A 19,815-nucleotide genomic window follows, 5' to 3' on the forward strand; every position below is an offset into this window, starting at 1 on the left:
CAGGGGCGGAGGCAATTGGAATGTGCAGCTGAATCTATTAAACTATTGAGAAATGTGGGCCACCCAAGTAATTGTAAGATTTAGTTCTGCAGAGGCTTGTATATAGTGCTGATTGTGAGCCGTGGGGTTTCTATCGAGCCATGTCTATGTGCTTTCAGGAAAAAGTTCAAAACTCGTTCAGGGGATACAGTGCGGCTCATTGAGCTACTGGAAGAGGGGCTGAAACGATCAATGGACAAACTGAAGGACAAAGAGCGTGACAAGGTAATTGTGATAGCTTACTTTTCTTCTTGGAAACAAGTATGTGGTGGGTTTCATCATGTACTGGATGCTTCTGTATAATGGATCCAAGGGAAATATATACAGAGCAAGACTTTCCCCTCCATCACATTGCTCACTGGGCTTATTTTCAGTGTTACCATTCTACTGCATGTTGTGATTAGCAAGCAGCTCTGTTTTACGGCCTGGAATTGTTCCTGACACCAGTAAGAAAGACTCCCCACCTCTGAAGCTCTTAAATTTCCCTGCACTGTGGAGTAGACACTGATGCTAATTCCTAATGGATTTAGTGCAGTTCTGAGTTAATCACAGCTCATTTGAGCCGGCAGGATTGGACTGCAGACAAAGCCTCAGCACTGGCTGGACATTGTAGTTTTGAAACATACCGCGGGCTTGTCTGCATTGGGAAGTTAGTGGGCAGGAAGCTAGGGTGTGAACTGAAAGCACGCTAGCTACTTTGCACTTACTGTCCGTGGGGACATGCTGAATGCCCTTGGGCAGTTTAGCTTAATGCACTTCTCAAATGCCTTAAGCTACTGTGCAAGAAGACTCCCTTAGTGCACAGTAAGAGGGTCCACATGTGTGCACTAGGTATTCCTCACTAGCTACTGTCGGCTTTTTCCCCTTGGTGACAGGCCCTGGAATATTTATTGCACAGTTGGATCGAGGAGAATAAATTAGGATGTTAAAGCTTTCAGTGCTGGAAGCATTTACTGTAGCCATCCCTGCACCCCTCCTTGCTCTGCCTGAAAATGGTGCAGAATGCTGAGCAAGCTGCTTTTCAGGAACAGCTTGGAATCCGAGTTGTAGGAGACTGTCCCAGCATGGGGCCAGGAGCCTTTTGGGAGAGCAGGGATTTTTAATAGGGAAAAGGATGAGATATGAGCCAAGGTTTAGAAGGGGGCAGGGTGTGAGATGGGTAGAAAGGGACAGCCAGTGAACAGGGAGTTGAGGATGGTAAGCAACTCCAGGACTTGATCCTGTTTTTGGGACAGACATTCTCTTGGCAGCTAGAATAGATAGGAGAGGTTAGTTAGGTGAGGAGATGTCACAGGCCATAGAAGAGCAGGAGCAAAGGTCGATACACTAAAAATGAACATTCAGTCCACCAGGAACCCCATCTTAGCACTCGCAGAGCTGCCTCTTGCCGCAGCCATACCAGTGTCAGGAGTGGCCACCTGGTGGAAACAATTAAAAAAAAAAAAAAGTTGGGGCAGGTCATGTTCCTTGTCTGGTGAGAGAAGTTCTTGCATTGTAAAACAGCATTAAATCTCCACAGTATGCTGGTGAGATGCAATGGGGGAAACAGCCGATTCCTTAAAGATCCAGCAGGTGGTGGTAGAACACAAACCACTCAATGCGGTTTTCCATACAGTGCAGTCTTTGCTGCCTCCCTAAGCAAAGATGTATGTTGAGACGGTGGCCTTGATGTGAGCTCCAACATGGCTCAAACCTTTCCTCTCTCTGAATTGGCTCTGTGGCATATCTACTGGAATCTCTGCGGGATTAAACTCCTATGCGCTGTAGCTAGTTATTTGCTAAATTGTTGGAATTAAAGCAGGTCACGCATGAGGCTCCAAAATCGCAAAGGTATGGAATTCTATATCAGTGCCTGAATTGTGGACAAATCACCCTCTGATTTCAACAGCCTCAAAATGGCTTCAAAAATGCATAGTACGGCAGTTTGCTCTTGCGTAGCCTTCAACTTTGTCGCCTTGGTACATACTGTGTTCCACTATGGGAAGTGATCTAATTTTGAAGAAGAGATCCTCATTTTCTGGAACACAAGTCGAAACTTTCAGATCATACTGTTATGGTGATGGGCAAGGAAGGATGCCCTTTAGAATATAGGAGAGCATGCTAAACTGTTCCTAAACCTCTCTGAGGTCAATCAGACAGTGGGGCAAAATACTAATTTACAGTTACATGGCATTTTCTACCTTCCAAAGCACTTTACCCACTATGCAACTTCACTACTAATTAGGTGGGGGGCCACAACCAGCTGACATTTTGGTTAAAGGCCCTGGGCCCAGGCACTAATCTTGCTGTCCATGCACAGAACACAGGGCCTCACTTTTAAGTGTCACAGGAACGACACCTGCATGGGACTTCTTTGGCAGCAGGAAGTGTTGTGCTGATCCTGCTCTGTTTCCAGATAATCTAGGTGTCCACTTTATAGTAAGCCTTGATGAAATAGAAAATTCACTTAAGGGATAAGCAAATTTGGCTGAACAATCATCAGTGCTTTGAAATGGGTTCTAACTAGTTAATTTCCCTCTGGAAAAAGCAGAGTCAAAGTCCATGAGTTGACCATGTTTTCCCCCAGCATGTTACTTGGCTGGTGCCTCTAGAATATTTCCTGCTGAGGCCTTTCCATTTCTCTGGGTTTGTGGTGAAGCAAAGCATGCTATGTGGGAGACAGAATGGTTACAACTTGGTGGTTTTTTTTTTTTTTTTTGGTCTTCTGTAGGTCCTAACTGAAGAAGAACTGAAGGCTGCCCAGACATCAGTTGCTTTTGGCTGCATTAAATATGCTGACCTTTCCCATAACAGAATGAATGATTACATCTTTTCTTTTGATAAAATGTTGGATGACCGAGGAAATACAGCTGCTTACTTGCTCTATGCCTTCACTCGAATCAGGTAGCTCAAGGGTATTGTGGTTGCTTTAAAACCAAGCTGAAAATGAGTTGCCCTTCAGGTTGCAAAAAGTGTAATATGTCTATTCCATCTTTTATTAACTAAAAATAACAGAATTCCTAGGGAAATCTCAGCTGTGGTCTCCCTTGCTCTCCTGCCCCTTACTCAAAAAAAAAGAAAAAATTATTTGTGTTTGGGGCCTTAAGCCTGTTTCATTTTCTTTCCCGAGCTGCTTGCCCTGATGATATCCTTAAATGCCAAAGGAGGAGTCTAGCTGGACCCCTCTGAAAAGCTCTGCCTTGTTTAGTGTAAAATATCTGCCATGCTTCATAACAGCTTAGCCTGAACTTTGTGCTGGGCTGACACTTCATCTGCCTTGGTAAATCTGTTCTCAGTATTAGCAGGTGGGTGTGCTGTGATCTAGGCCCTATGTGTTCTGAGAGGGCGTGGAAGTGGAACTCCTTCTTGGCCAGCCACTGCAGGCTGTCCTTCCAGCTGGAGGGCGAGCGTATCTAATTTTTCTAGCAGTGTGGCCATTGTCTTGTTTTCTGCCTTCATGTCTAGATGGAGCCTACTTAGTGAACATAGTCAACGTCCTCCCTCAGAAAGGGCAGGTCTGTGTGGAGAAGTTTTCCAGGCAGACATCTCTCACTGACATTACAGGGTAGTGGTCTCTCCCAAATGAATATTTGTATAGGCTTATTAATAATTACATAGCCCACTCTCACAAGGGAACTGTGCACCACCACCTCTTTTGGGTACCTGTCCCTGTTTCCCCCTCCCATCTATTACTGCTTTCCCGCTTTTTTTCCACGGCCTCCACATACACTTGAGCCCCCAGGCTTCTTCCCATATCAGTGCCTGGTCACCTTTTAGCTTCTCATCCACTCTTCCTCTTGAATGCGTGTCCAGTCCCTTGCTGCTTCCGTGCACTAATTCCTCCACCCAGTGCATGCCTCCTGCACTGATTGTCTATGTTCTTGCAATGTACTGAAACTGAATATTTTTCTAGGCAATTCAGGCTGTTTTCTAATATCCATTCAAGTTACCACTCTGTAGCTAGATCATTCAAATCAGAACCCCTTTGCTTTTGGCCCTTCAATCCTGTTGCAAAATTCCATGCATAAGCATGACCAATGCTGGGCTGTTTTTTTCTCAGATCTATAGCACGTCTGGCCAACATTGATGAAGAGATGCTGCAGAAGGCAGCTAGAGAAACAAAGATATTACTGGACCATGAAAAGGAGTGGAAACTGGGCAAATGCATTCTGAGATTCCCTGAGATTCTGCAGAAGATTTTGGATGATCTCTTATTACACACACTCTGTGACTACCTCTATGAGCTGGCCACCACCTTTACAGAGTTCTACGATAACTGTTACTGTGTGGAAAAAGACAGGCAAACTGGTGAGTGCATCCCTTAAACTTGCTTGCAGTGAGCACATCTCTGTGAGGTTGTAATTGGAGAATTCTGAAGATACAGTTGATCAGGTTTGTACCAGCATTCCAGGCTGAAAGGTCATAACATCCAGGCGGGGGGAGTCTTAACTTTGTGTTAAGGATGCTGTTACTCCAGTCGTTCTTGGATGCAAGATAACAAATGCACAAGCATGTCAAGGCAGCTTTTTGTTGTTCTTTAAAGCTATTGCTAATAGTAAATCATATCTAGTTTTTGTGACCAGTGTTACTGATTTTTATGAACAAGTGCATGTCTTGGTCTATTCAAAAAACAGAGCTATTGCTGTGTTTGAAGGAGGGCTGTCTGTGGCCACACTGGCAGCTCTGTCTCTGCTTTACAGAAAACCCAACCGTTCCCATTTATATTTAAAAAAGAAATTCACCATAGCTATAAAAGCAACCTACAAGTGTTCAGAATAAGATGAGGTTTCCAAGTGCTAGCACATGTAACAAAACTCTCTCAAGTAGAGAAGAAAGTGGGCACTAGTGATCGATCATCTCTTGTGAAAATGCTACTTGCTATAGCACCTGAGTGTATTAAATAGTGCGTTTTTACCAGTCCCTTTTAGTGTAATGGAAGCTACATAATTCCAACTGTACTACATCATGGAAATAGCACAAATGCAGTGACTGTAATGTGTAATCTGTGATGCTTCCTGACCATCTAATTCAAGCTTGCACTATTTTTCTTTCTTCTCCAGGAACGATAGTGAAGGTGAACATGTGGAGAATGTTGCTGTGTGAAGCAACAGCTGCCGTTATGGCCAAAGGGTTTGACATCCTGGGCATCAAACCAGTCCAGAAGATGTAACTACTTCTGCACTTGGGCCTCTTGTATTTTACTAAACTAGTTTTCTTAGCTGTCATAGTGGAGTCTTATTCAAACCCTACTTTAAAAATAAAAAATTGCTAACATTGTGTGGATTGAACTTGTGTATGCTGCCCTGTACATGGGTGGCATATTGTCAGTGTGATGTTTTAAAGGACATGCAACTCTTACACACAGGTACCTGAATTTATATTCACATGCTGAATAGGTACCTAAAAAAACAAGGTCAAGAATGCATCAGTAACCTGGAAGAGAGACAAAGAGAGAGAACAGAGCTGGTAAGTGTTCGAGGGCTGCACCTTCATTAGAGGTGCTTTGTCCAGGCTATTACAGTCTGAATATTTCAACCAGAAGTATTTACAGAAAAGGAAGAAAACTGAGTAAATACAAATCTGAGGAAAGTGGTTTAATTCATATGCATATTAAAATTCCAGACTTTCAAAATATATAAAGCTCAGGTACCCGAGGCTGCCCTATGCGCACTACATTGCATAGCCTCATGTAAGTGTTTTTCAATAGCTTAATTCTTTGGAAAGATGCAGTTGTAGACACACCAGTGATACTCAGATCACCAGGGGTGCAGGAGCCAAAGAGCCATAGTAGTGCAAAGTTATTGTTTAATTTACTGTATATTCATATTTAAACAGTAGGCGGGGAAATATTTAGTTTTTATTTATATTAGTCTCACAGCAAAAGGACTGACCAAATATTTTTATTTTATCAACTACAGTTAAATCACAAAGAGCCACAGGGGAGACAAAGATTTAGCTTATTTTAGTACAGTACCTTAAGCTAATCTGAAGGAAAATGGGAGTGAAGTTCAGTTGAACCTGTGCCTGTTTTGCACCTTAGTACTATAGAGCTAAAGTAGTTTCACCCATTGCTTGTCTTAAATGCAGTCTCACTTATCTGTGCCTAGAAAGAAGACAGTTAAAACACTGTTTCTAATACTTACGTAGGGCACAGGGATGTGGCAAAGCCTCCATACGTTACTAGCAGTTGGCACATCTACGTTCTGCATCTACAACTGTGCCACTGAAGTCTAGGGGTTTTTTTTTTGTTTAACTATTGTAAACTAGAAATAAAGACCCTGCTTATACTGCCACCTAGCATACCTCCAGCCAAACAGAGAGTTTCCTCTCCGGGCATTTAAAATCATTAGCTGCTATTGCCCAGCACTAACCTCTCTCACTTTTAAGTATGGTACACTGGACTTTCTAAAGCTTACATATTACGAGTGATTTGTTTTTTAAAGTCACTTGCTGTACCTCTTACAAAATTCAGTATGGCATCCCTGACCATATATTGCTATATTGTTACATGCGTTGTCATTGTTTGTGCTTACATCTAAATGTTTAAGATGTCTGGGCTGCTTTAAACAAAAAAAGCTGCACTAGCATTTAGAACAGGATGCTGTGTACTAGAGGTAGATTTAGATCAAAAGTTATGCAAAATTATCTCCAAGCATGGCTCCAGGTTTAGCTGTGTGACTTGTTAGCAGCTGGTAACAGAGCTTTTACATTTTTAATCTCCAGCTCAGGAAAACTTGTCACTACCTACATTTCCAGTGCTGCAATAAAGTTAATCTGGCAGCATTACTATGAGCATGTGGGGCCTAGAGTCCAGTTTTCACTGGGGTTTAAGAGCAAAAGGGTAAAGCAGCATTATTGTGGGTGCAGGTAAGTCTTATACTGGGTCAGCCCAGTGGTCCAGCAAGCCTGTCTTCTGACAGTGCCCAATGATTCAGAGGGCCTGAACAGAGCAAGCAATGAGTGACCCATCTCTTTTTTTGCTTGTGGCAAAATGAGGCTAGGGCCACACAGAATATGTCATTGATTGGACCCATTCTCCATGAATGTATCATGTTCTTCCTTTGAACCCTGTTAGCATTGTTTTGGTGGTCACAATGTACATTCCATAGCTTGAGTCATGTGAAGAATAACTTGCTTTTCTTTAAATGTGCTGCCTATTAATTTCATTGGGGGGGTCCCCTTGGTTACATGAAGGAATAAACAACACTTCCTTTTCTCAACCCCATTCATGATTTATCATATGCGCCTTGTAGCTGTCTGCTTTCTTTACTGAACAGTCCCACTCTTTTTAATCTCTCCTCCTAGGAAGCTGTTCCATACCCCTAATTGTTTTTGTTGCCATTCACTGTACCTTTTCCAATTCTAATATCTCTTTTTTTGCAATGGGGTGACCAGCCCTGCATGCAGTATTCAAGATGTGGGCATGCCATAAATTGATATAATGGCATTATCTATTCCTTTCCTCAGACATTGAAAACAGCTGCTCACTGTACAGTAGCAGTCAAAAAAAGCCAACCAAACAATCCATCTAAGGTCTCTGGTAACAGCTAATGTTGTGTGTAGAGATGGGTGTATATTTCCCAATTTCATCTGCCATTTTTGTTGGGTAGATCAGTAAAAGCCCTTTGTAACTCTTCACTGTCTGATCTGTAAATTTTGTCACCTCATTGTTCATGTTGGAATGGTCCCCATACAGCTCCCTGGGAGACACCACTCTTTACCTTGCTCCTGTCTGAAAATTAGCCATTTATTCCTACCCTTTGGTTCTGTGTTTTAACCAGTTATTGATCCACTAGGGGCCCTTCCCTCTTATCCCATGACACTCTTGTGAGTCTTTTGGTGAAGGACCTTGTTAAAGTATTTTATCAACTGGCTCACCCTCAAAGAATTCCAGTAGAGTGGGGAGGTCTCATTTCCTGTTACAAAAGCCCTGTTGACTCTTCTGTAACAGCTTGTGTTTATCTGTGTGTCTGCTAATTTTGTTCTTTTCTATAGTTTCACTCAGTTTGTCTGGTACTGAAGTTAGTCTTTAAAGCCTGTACTTAGGCTTTCATTCCTATATATTACTGTGACCCATTGATTAGACATCACAGAAACTTGGTGGAAGGATAACAATCTATCACTATCCTCATTTAATACCAGACACAAGTTCATCTTAGCTTAGTATTTACACTTACAGCATTTAGATACAAGCAGTCACTTTTTAGCTGTCAGCCCTTATGGGATGTAATTGAAGGGGACTCTTCCATTTGACTGTCTCTTCACTTCCTACCTGTGCTTTACTGCTCTAGTTATGGTCAACCACACTGGCTCAGAGCCACTAACTGATTTGCCTACTGTCCAGATATCCCAGCTCTTATCTAGCACTAAGAAAGCTAGTAGTGATTCAGAACTTCTACTAGGTGTTGGCAAGACACTGATAAGATTCACACCACCCTCCGTGTGTAAGGATGTAACATTGCATTGCATATACCTAAGCAACTCTTTAATCACAAATGCAACTGCGAATAAGTTACAAGACATCATAAATCCAGGGCAAGTTAGTTTCACAGGAACAATTAACAAAAGACTCAACCCCCACTCCACAGCTGAATAAAAGATTTAACCCTAGGAGTAGCACCTTAATTATCTGTGTACACACACTTTTTGGCTTTCATGATGAGCAGCTTATTAAATGTACAAAAGGAATGTTTAACCATGATTGCAGTTCAGTAAACAAGCACAATGCCTATGATTGAGCTCAAGTGACTTAAGTTGAAGGTTACATTAAAAAACCAGTTTCTGCCAGGCCAGTCACATAATTTCTGCTGAGAATTTAGCTTAGCTTATGGCCTTTAGTTAACAATTGAAATGTATTCCTAAAGCTTCAACATGGGGAAAGTAGGCAACGCTCTCAAATGCAGGAACTCTACCCATAACATTAAACAACCACCCCCACCAGATTTGGTTTCCTATTATGTAAAAAGGAAGTATGAAGAGTTAACAGCATATGCTAAAAAGTATTTAGCTGCCTCTAGTAAAAGGCATAGGTTGTCAGCCCTATTTTCAACTGTAAAGAGGTTAAAATTAACTTCACATCTCCACCACCTTATTCAATAAAAAGAAATTTCAAGAGACATAATGCTCTACAATGCATAAAAGTCTACATCTTATAAAATACTTAATGCGTATTTGGAAAAATACCATGTTCTTAGTTTAATAATTTACTTTATAACTATAATTTTGAACCAGCATATTTTGTCTTTCCTGGATGTAACAATTGCATTTTATAGCTTTGTATATATACACATTTGACCTTTTAGCTACCTGTGCAGCCAGTTCAAGAACAGCTTCCTGAAACTGGGGGGGGGAGGAGGGAAGCAGCTTTATAAAATTACTATTTTACATTACATTTATATGCCATTACAAATTACTTCTTGGTTTATTAGTTTTAAAATATAGGCAAGTCTCTTGAGTCTGTAGCTTTTAAAATGATAGCAGAGGAGCAGTTCATTCCTCAGCACCAGCCTCTGTTTAGAACCAGGTGCTTTAGATTTTCGTTTCCTTTGTGTCATTACTGAGAGGTTTGAAGGAGTCTTTTATCCTCATCAGTTCTGCAGCACACATATGACCAAAAACCCTGTTGTACCATTCTGTTGTTCGTCCCCTGTAAACCAAGAAGTCAATATATTAGTAGCCTTTAAAAGATATTTAAACAGGACGAAGCAATTCATTTTCTTTCTGTTCACTACCTTCTTAATTTATAAGCACATACACACCTAATCGTTATTAATCATTTGTACTGCAGTAGTGTCTACATGCCCTCACCCTCACTGTATGTGTGTACATACAAAAGGCCAACTCCTCCCTGTAAAATAGCCTAAAGAGTAGTTTGGCTAGGTCTGGGAAAGAGGGGGGTTTAATGCAAAAATGCCCTAATTCCAGTGGAGAAACATTAGAAGAGGTTCATTTTCTTACCACACCTAGGTTATAGTAGAATTTTTGACTGGTTATCATGGTGTTAGACATTAATGACATTTTGCTAACTGCTGCAAATCTCTTTCCAGTGGGTGCTGGGGGTATCTCCATCAAACCTTCCCAAATGAGCCATCATTTCTGCTCTTCCTCCAAGAAACTGAAAGTTTTTGTAGATGTTGGTAATATTTAATAATCTTTAATTCAGGTGCCATGGTCTACTATTTCAGAAGTGACTAATGGCCTTTGGGTGCGCACCATGATGTGTCAGAAAGTGTTGAGCATCCATTCTCTGAGCCATCAAGGCTTAAGGTGTTTTACGCTGACCACCCACTTGCAGAGGGAGCAGCTATCACTAGTCACTTTTTGACAATGTAAGTGTGTTGCCATTATTATAGCGCTGCAGGTAACAGATAAACCACAAAAAAACTAAGCAAAACCTCAGTCCTTCACCTACAGTAGGTCCACCATGCCTTAGCCTAGATCAGAGATGTAGCTCACACTCCAATGCATAGGATCAGGACATCTGGCAGACATATGTCAGCTGTCGTTTAGGACATCAGAGCTAGGTGCCAAATCCTCAAATGCTGACAGCTGTAATTCCTGCTGAAGTCACTGATATTTCAAAGGAAGATACTCGCTCAGCACCTCTTGGTATTTAGACCCTCATAATTCAGCCACATGGATTCCTGTGATGTTGAATGTTCAGCAGTGCGTAAATAGCTAAATACTATTAGAATTCACACCCTGGGGTCTCTCTGGGAACATGCCATTTAGGAAACAAACTCCTGATGAGGAAGGCCCAAAAATTTAAAGCAAATTGCATTAAGGAATTCCTTTCCAGTCACCTTTTCCCCACTGATCACCTCACTCTCTGCCCTAAACTTGTAACTGAATCACTTATACAGTGACTCCTCTGCTTACTCAAACTAGGTTTATCCAAATGGTGTCCTCATTAAGGCAAGTAATTGCAAAGTAATTAGATATTTACACAGTGATTGCAGCCATTCCCCAAGAGAGATCCACTTGTTTTTCTGTTCAGTGACATTGGTGGCTATTTCACAGCGTGATGGAGACTGTTTAGCCAAAGTGGTGCCACTTTACTTGGGACTCTCAATTAACTAAAACCCAAAGGGGTGAAACAAAATGTAGCAATTCAAGTCCACTGGACATTTCACAGTATCCTCAAAGTTGGCTCAAATTTCTGGAAGCTTTCCAGAGCTCAGATGGGAGGAGAGTCATGCACAGAGGTAAAGCACACATGATAAAGAGAGACTACGGTATAACACTGTGCCTCAAATGTTTTTAAAAATTGAGACATGAAATTTGAAGTTGACCCTTCCATATCTCCAGCAAGACCTTACAGAATAAGTCACATTTTTTGGCAGCATTGGGGTTACTAGAATTCACTGTTCTTGAGCAGAATATCTAGTGTATGAGTGAAATCTAACTTTCCTCCAACATCATAGGACTTGAGTCTCTTCCACCAGCTTATTTATTTTGAAACACCATGGAGAAAAAAATCCCTCTACACATAATACCCCATTAGCCTGCCTTTGATTAAACTGTGTACTATGTCCCCCTCTACAGGTCAGAAGCAAAGCATATCCTGCAGAACAACTACTTTGTGCATGATTGAAGCTCCCACTTAACCAAACATTCTGCATGTGCCCCAAGATGTTAAAATATTGGGGGTTAACCTGTACCTGTTTGTTGTTTTAGGGAGAAAGATTAACAAGAGTTATCTTGGTTTATAGAAATCTAGCGAACATGCAGCCCCCCTTTGTAACTTACGAGAATGTGCATTGGCTCCACCAGCAGAGAATGTGAAGCAATCATCTTTCCCAGCTTCTAGATATTCAGCATTGGATTATACCAGTTGCTTGCTGTTTTCTACCTCTCTCCCCGTAAACCCACACAGATCATTGCAGCCACAAATAGGGCAGAACTATTATAAATAGCTCTCTAACAGCACACAACACTGTGCGACAGCTTCAAGACAGGATGTGATGAATAGTTCTAGTACTCATTGTTTGAGGCAATTAAGATAAAATTCACAGTAAAAAAAAAATCTCAGTAAAAGATTATGTGGGGCGTTAAATACCATCTGTCCCAATGCCAAAATAGCTTTGTTTTTGATACTCTGGGGGAATACTTCTCTACAGCGAGCACAAACTCAAACCTGTGGTAGACAACCCCACTTGGCAAAGATGTCTATGTGAATACACAAAATAAATCAACAGGCACTTCTTATCCAAAGACTTCAAAGTGTTTTTACTCAGGTGAGGAAGTAGCATTATCCTAATTTCACAAGAGAGGTTTGCCCTAGATCATCCAGCAAGTTAGTAGCAGAGCCAGGAATCAAGCCCAGACCGCAGCCTCGGGCCCTCTCCACTTGAGTGCTAAGTATTATTTTATGTTAATTTCCTCTACGTTACTGTAGAATGTGTGTGACAGAACATACTGGTGGCTGGAAAGGTATGCTCAGGACCCAGCAGCTCCATAGGGCTAAGGTAAAGAAGCATAAACTAAAATGATACCTCGTGTCTGTCCGGCAGACGTGAGTCACTTTGGATTTCTGGGAGCCAGCTGGTTCTATGAGATACTGACACAAAAGGACATGGGCCAAAATCCCATGCAGAGTAGCTCCTTCACTGTCAACTGAGGTAGCTGCCAAAATACAGGTGCCACTCTGGGGATCAGTCCTCCAAGTCCTAGAACAAAGAAGGACATTTTTAGAATGTTTCACACAGGATGTTTTCACATGGCTGGACAATCGGATGTTCTGCCTGTGGCGTAAAGCAATATTCTGACGGGCAGAGACCAATTCAGTTAATGCACGACATGAATAAAAATCTTTTCCAGGCCTCAATCCATATGGAGGAGGCTTACAAATCCTGCCATAAATGATCTATTATTTGTGTTGCACTAGCACCTACAGGTCATGGATGAGGGTTCCTTTGTCCTAGGCACTGTTCAAATGCATAATAAAGACAGTCCCTGCCCGAACAGCTTACAATCCATATAGAAGAGACATACAGAGGAGCTAACTAAGTCCTAATCTACACTACACACTTATGTCAATATATTGCTCAGGGGTGTGGAAAATCCATACCCCTGAGTTACATAGTTATAACTGACCTACCCCCCTGTATAGACAGCGCTATGTCAATGGGAGGGCTCCTGTCAACATAACTACCGCCTCTCTGGGAGGTGGATAACGTACGCCCACAGAAAAAGCGATCATGTCGGCGTAGGTAGCATCTTCAGTAAGTGTTACAGCGGCGCAGTTGCACTGATAACCAGAGTCCTGCACACACATGAAACCACACTACACATGAGCACAACGATCTGCTCAAGTAGATCCAGGGGCCTAAATCACCTGAGCAGATCTCAATCAATCAATCCAAGTCTCCCGCCTATACCTTCCTAGGAAGAAAGAGTGATAGAATAGGATCTATTCATTGTCATAGCGGGCTAGAATTTACATTTTTCCCAGACACAAACCAAGGTTTCTCGCACTGGGGGATAATACAACTACGACAACAAACGTTTGCAGTTGTGCTATAATTTTTAGAAGAAAAGAGGCAGGAATGTGGCAACAATTTCTGAATCTCATCAGTGTAAGCCTCTTACCGAGTCTGTAAGCTCTTTGGGGAAGACTGTAATTGTTATATGTGGCACATTTGCCTGGCAAATGAGGGCTCTAGGCATTACCGCAGTATACACTGTATCACAATAATGTACAATCAGATTGGTGGTTAGTTACTCAGTAGTTATCCTGAAACCACAGGGAACTGCACCCCTTTTTGATTGACATGGAACTGGAACAACCCAGCATCAAATGCTGGGAAGCAACACGCACCAAAGTTGGGCTATAAATTGTGTTTGGGAAACCAACGAGAAAAGTCAAATCATTTCCTTACCTCAAAACCACATACTCCCGTGGCAGGAGGGGTGACATGCTTTCTCTTGTATAGTGATAAACATCTGTTTCATCATCCCAGGTCTCTAGTATTTTAGCCTGCTGCAGACTTGGGTCCCACAGATGCTGCTCTGTCAGTATGCGTTGGAGGATTACTTTAGAAGTGGCATCGATTTCAGTGGATGCCTTCCATAAGCGGACATGGTAGTTATCTTCCACCTTAGAAGACAATTAATGGACACTAGTAGTCTAATAGGAGTAGATTTAGTGATCCGTTCCACCACTCCCTCCCTCCAGCAGAAATCTACACAGCCTTTCAACAAGGTGTGTGTTATAGAAAAATGGTTCTAGGAGACACAGTGTAGTAAAGGGGGCTTTATAATATGAATAAACTGCCCAGTCAGCATGGATTATGAGTACTCATGTTTCTGGTATCTACAATGAACTTAACTTATCTGGTATCTTAACTTTCTCCTACAAGATGGATATCTTGCCCAGATAAGGGTGTGCCATAGATGAAGGGCGTGCAAGTCACAAATGGGCAACTCAACTTTGATTAATACTAGACTATAAATAAAAGGCACCAGAGAGTTGCTGCTAGCTCGAAAGGGCTCTGGGGCAGTTCCTGAATGGATGTTAGGCAGAAACACAGCTAGTTTCAGCACACCCTCAAGCTCAGAAAGGTGCATAATTATTAACTTCCATCTTTGCTAACACCCCAGCATCAGATTTACCTTTTTATTCGCCAATTCCACACGTTCCAAGTTTGAACAAGTAACCCAGCTCTTGAACTTTTCCTTGGCATCTCGCAGCAAGTCCTGCATGGAGTTCTCAAGGGAAATCAGCATGGAGTGCCTCATTGAGGCGGTCTGATTAGAAGCCCTTTCACTCAAGCCATTCTGTTCATATAAGTCATCACAACACTGATCCAGGCAATAGTCAGGCATCTGCAAGGGGAGGGGATGTTGGATTCTAAGCACAGTTCCATTACATTTATTCTTACACCGGGAGAAAAATCTACTAGGATAATGATCCTTAAGTGAATGTGAACTCACTACTGGAGACTATGTAAAAGTTACAAGCGCAAAAGCAAGTGCCAATGAATATTCTAAAGCGTTCCTTGGAAGAGCTGGACTTGCTAATGCGGCGAGACTGTGAATGAATGATCAGCAATCAGGAGCAGCCCAACACATTTTATAGCACTAGATGTGAAAATAAAAACCACCGCCCTGAGCAATAGAAAAGCTAGTTTAAGGAATGACCTCCTCTCTCAGAGTTGGAGCACTGTAGTGGGATTCCTACATTAAACCCCTTGCTCTTTCACCACTTCAGTGTGCAATGTGGGGCTAGTTGCTTCACACCCATCTGTGTTGAGGCTTTAACTATACTATTTTATCTCAGGAAATCAAATGACTAAGTCCCATTAAAAGTGTATTCTGTCTATAAATGTGTTTAAAAACGCTGCTTATTAAATCCCAACACCTCTAAGAAGAATTTATATTAATTCTGCAGAGACAGAAACAGAGGTAAAGGAGCACGGCTTGCTCTTCCGTGGGTTAGGCTATCTAGATCAATTTCAGATGAAAGCCACAGCCTCAAATGTTCCAGGTAGGGAGGTTACAGCATTTTCTGGCTCAGACCAAGAGACAGAGTAAGGTTCAGACAGGAATTTCCATTTCTCAGCAGCAGTTCCTGGCTTACTGACAACAAGGTAGAGATGACTGATCGGAGATGAGATACACCATCTCCTTTGCATGTACACAACTTGCCTGATCTTACAGAGCATGCCTGGGGAACTGCTTACATCTTTTATACTACGCTGGCCCAGGCTGTGGAGCCAGCCATCACACTGATTATTGTGGGGCCATTGGCTGCATAGGAAGGAGGACAGGCCTGCCTACTAGGGAGAAAGAAAAGGAGTACCTGTGGCACCTACTCTCTAAGGTGCCACAAGTAATCTTTTTCTTTCTGTGGATACAGACCAACACGGCTGCTACTCTGAAACCTACTAGGGAGAGTATACACAAAAGAGAGTTTTCAGAGTAGCAGCCGTGTTAGTCTGTATCCGCAAAAAGAAAAGGAGGACTTGTGGCACCTTAGAGACTAACCAATTTATTTGAGCATAAGCTTTCGTGAGCTACAGCTCACTTCATCGGATGCATGCAGTGGAAAGCTTATGCTCAGATAAATTTGTTAGTCTCTAAGGTGTCGCAAGTACTCCTTTTCTTTTCACAAAAAGAGAGTGAAAGAGTACCCCAAGGTCTCATTAAAAAGTACAGCCAACTCCATCACCACGAGAGACAGACTTAATGGGCTGAGAATTCTTCTCTGATAAGGAAGCCTCTCCCGCAATGAAAGAGTTTGGCCAGTCTGGAAGAAGCTGTGATATGGTTAATGGAAGAGTGCAGAGAGTTGCAGGTATGCTTGCATAGGGAGACAGAGCTCTTCTCCAGAGCAAACAACGCACAACACTTCATTAGTGTCCCGCTCTAGCACCCGCCAATGGAGTCTCCCAAGCTGCTTTGCAAAATTGACCTAGCTTCTCAGCAAGTGAGCTATTATCCCCATTTTACAGACACAATAATTATAGGCTCCTCAGTGGTAGCGACACGGCTGCAAATCTGTCACAGGCACATCCCGCACCACTGCAAAAAGGGGTTTGCTTGAGTGGGGCTTACCAGGCCCCTCTGAAACTGGCGGAGTGCATCTACATTGGGGGTTTGCATCTGTAACTACCCCAGTCCAGGCCCATGTGACTTGCCCTATGTGGCACAGCCAGTGGCAAGGCCGGGAACAAAACCCTGAACTTTCACTACTCCTTTCGTTTATACATGTTATGCACCAGAATCTGTTGCAGGAGGTGATGGCTCTTCTTTTCCACCCTGTTCTTTGCAGCTTCTTCCCCCGCCCCCCATCCCTTTTCTATGCCCCCTCCCCACCCCCATACTGCAACATTTCTTTCCCATGCTCACCCTTCAAATACAGGCCAACACTGAACCTGGATGCCTAAGCCAAGGGAGAAGAAAAGGAGGACTTGTGGCACCTTAGAGACTAACCAATTTATTTGAGCATAAGCTTTCGTGAGCTACAGCTCACTTCATCGGATGAAATAAATTGGTTAGTCTCTAGGGTGCCACAAGTACTCCTTTTCTTTTTGCGAATACAGACTAACACGGCTGTTACTCTGAAATAAGCCAAGGGAGGAGGCTGGAGGGACTGGAACATCCCACCCTCCTTGCCTGTGAAGGTATTTTGGAAAGCTCCAATGGCCCTCTGTGAAGCTGAAGTTTTTTCAACGGGCCATTTCAGCACCAAGGTGGAAGGGACAGCCTGGCACCAATTAACAGACATGTGAATGCTGCCAAGGGGAGTGGCAGAAGTGCCTGGATGCCAGACTGATTCTTGATCCTTATCCAGCTCTTGCCTCAACAGCGTAATTGTAGACTCCCACGTGCAGGTCAGTTAGCTTGCTGGAGGGAGCTAACCAACTGACAGCAGCCTTCACAGGAAGAGGAAAAATGAGGGAGGAGAGTATGCAATTAGCTGCCTTCCCCAAGGGCTCCAGCGAGGGGGAACGTGCACATTCCCCCTTGTGAAGGATGTTTTAAATCACTCTGGGATGGCGAGTTCCCTTGGTTACACGCTTATCATTAGAGCCCTGCATCCCACAGATAGAAGGGGCTGCTCACTGCCTGCACGTAGGCTACACTCAGCTCAGGGTTGTAGAGACGCCCTACCTGAGTCAGTTAAATGCTGGATATAGAGGATTCCTGGAGGCATACGCCCGTGGGGTAAGCATTGCCAGGTGAGGTTGCCAAGTTATTTCTATCTCTAACTGGTAATACATTTAGAAACGCTGTCCTAAGCCAAGCCAGCTGAAAAAAACAACTGCACAGAAATGGGACATCTTAAATAAACTCGGAGTTGGGTCTTAAAAAGAATCCTGGTTCTGAGCTCTCAATACAGTGGGGCTGAACCAAAACCCAAACCCCACCTCAACCTCTGTGGCTCGGGCCCACCCCCCAAAGCACACAGATATATCCAGAGCCTCGGAGGACTGGGTTTAATCACAGGAAGAAAGAAACAGCAGAATCACATTTTGCCATCCAAGTACTGTACAGCAGATACAATGACCTCGGCAACAGAATTCTCCCTGTATTAAGGTCAGTAGGACACAGATACCACACCAAAGCATTAGGAATTGCAAGCAGAAGAAAGAGCAACAGGATAGTTTCCCTGGGCCAAGTTATGACTCACTATCATCCTCAATAAAAAAAACAAACCTTCAGGGTTTGCTTCAGGGGTTGTTTGGATTATTTTAAATTGTATTCAAGAAACAACAGAAGGACATTTACTCTTGCCAATAGGCAGCAAAGAATTTGCAGGCATGTCCAGTTTAAGCTTCAGGGCTGGAGAATCCTACTGGCATATTCACTTTTCTAATGAACATGATGGACACTTTCCGTAACGTTGTAACATAGGGGGCGTTATAGCAAGAGACATACCTGGAAGAGTCTGTTGCACTCCATTATCATGTGGGCCAAGCCTTGGGTGGCTGCCAGATTTTCGCTCAAATCTCTCTGGTCTGGTTTTCCCAGGCTGTACTTCCTCTGGCTGGACCTAGAGAGAGGGTTAACAAGGATTTTTTTTAAAGGCACAGCAGAGTAAATAAAATAAAAATTAAAAAGAGGTGAAACACATCATCATCAGCCTGGAAGCTCTAGGGAATTTTCTCATTTACTCTGGTTTCTGAATTTCTGTGTTACAATGAGTTCCGTACACAAACAGCTTCACTAGACAAAGTCTTCTGTCATCACTTTCACATGGACAACATTGTGAAAGCTACAGTAATCTTGAAAAGTAAGCTGCATAGAAATGGTAGCCTTGAACCAAACTGCTGAGATACCAAGGTGCACTAGTGCTACTGAGGCTTACCAAAATTTTACAAGTAATACGATCTTTTACTGAACAGTAATTAGACAGGATTAGCCAAAGAAATTAATGAGCTCTCATTGATGTGTTCAGCATGAGTTAAGTGTTTAGTTATATCAATCACCTATGTACTCTGTCTAAAGACTTTTTATAAAATCATCACAATCCTCAGAAGTGCTGCCATATTGCTATGTTTTGCTAACTCGTGTTACCAGCATTTTAGGCTCTTTCCAGACATAATCTTTATATGACACTAGTAACACTCACTCACAATAGCTTTATCTTGGAACATTCCTACTGAACAACTTTTAAAAAAGTGCAGGCAATAAGGACCCTTGACTATTCCTTAGAGCCAAGCCTTTTAGAATATGTCCCTTTGAAGTCTGAATCCTAAAATAAAATATTAACTAATTATTTGAACTTAAGATTCAAAGCACCCTTGTTTCTAAAATGATTTTAGGCTCCTTGCTGTTGCAATGTAGAGTTAAAAGTAAATCCAAATGGTACAAACCACTAAACTATGAGTCTCAATCTCCCAAACATTACAGATTGCTTAATTCTGGTCAGGATTTGCAATTGAAAAGCTATCAATCACTCTGCCACATTCCTGGCTCCACTCACGTCTTCTCTGACTATGATCAGCAGCGCTGTCATTGTTTCAGCTTCAGTGTTAGCTCTTCCCAGCAAGAGCTGAGCATCACAGGACTTGTTTTACAGGCAGATATGCATCTTGAGATGCTTTGTGCTTCTTAAAAGCAAATTCTTCACATTTTTCATCTCTATTTACTTTTCTCAGAGAGTGTCATTAAATCTGAAATGCACAAATACCATGTATGTGATATGCTTCCTCACCTAAATGGAACGTAATATCCTTATCATTAGATTGCATAAGATGAAGAAGCATCTGCTTTGACAAGGGCATGATGTTTTTGTCAAAAGAAAACAGCCCTTTCCTGCCTCGAAACAAGTTTATCCACAAGCACAGC

At 42.4% G+C, this 19,815-nt stretch overlaps 2 protein-coding genes across 3 annotated transcripts in view; one reads left to right on the plus strand and one right to left on the minus strand.

The window, feature by feature from the left end:
- The window catches only part of RARS1 (arginyl-tRNA synthetase 1), a 29,501-nt gene extending 24,209 nt beyond the window's left edge, over positions 1-5,292 (plus strand). For both annotated transcript variants that reach the window (XM_077824387.1, XM_077824386.1), the window contains exons 12-15: positions 159-264; positions 2,750-2,922; positions 4,079-4,326; positions 5,079-5,292. In XM_077824387.1, the coding sequence (XP_077680513.1) occupies positions 159-264; positions 2,750-2,922; positions 4,079-4,326; positions 5,079-5,188 (637 nt within the window). In that variant the 3' untranslated portion in view covers positions 5,189-5,292. The remainder of the gene's footprint in view (positions 1-158; positions 265-2,749; positions 2,923-4,078; positions 4,327-5,078) is intronic.
- Positions 5,293-9,546: 4,254 nt separating this feature from the next.
- The window catches only part of LOC144268986 (rho GTPase-activating protein 7-like), a 147,222-nt gene continuing 136,953 nt past the window's right edge, over positions 9,547-19,815 (minus strand). Inside the window, exons 10-13 of the mRNA XM_077824385.1 lie at positions 18,403-18,517; positions 13,899-14,116; positions 12,513-12,686; positions 9,547-9,664 (exon numbers count right to left, since the gene is read on the minus strand). Of these exons, the coding sequence (XP_077680511.1) occupies positions 9,547-9,664; positions 12,513-12,686; positions 13,899-14,116; positions 18,403-18,517 (625 nt within the window). The remainder of the gene's footprint in view (positions 9,665-12,512; positions 12,687-13,898; positions 14,117-18,402; positions 18,518-19,815) is intronic.

This window comes from Eretmochelys imbricata, chromosome 8, assembly GCF_965152235.1.
Source record: "Eretmochelys imbricata isolate rEreImb1 chromosome 8, rEreImb1.hap1, whole genome shotgun sequence".
NCBI classification, from domain to species: domain Eukaryota; kingdom Metazoa; phylum Chordata; order Testudines; family Cheloniidae; genus Eretmochelys; species Eretmochelys imbricata.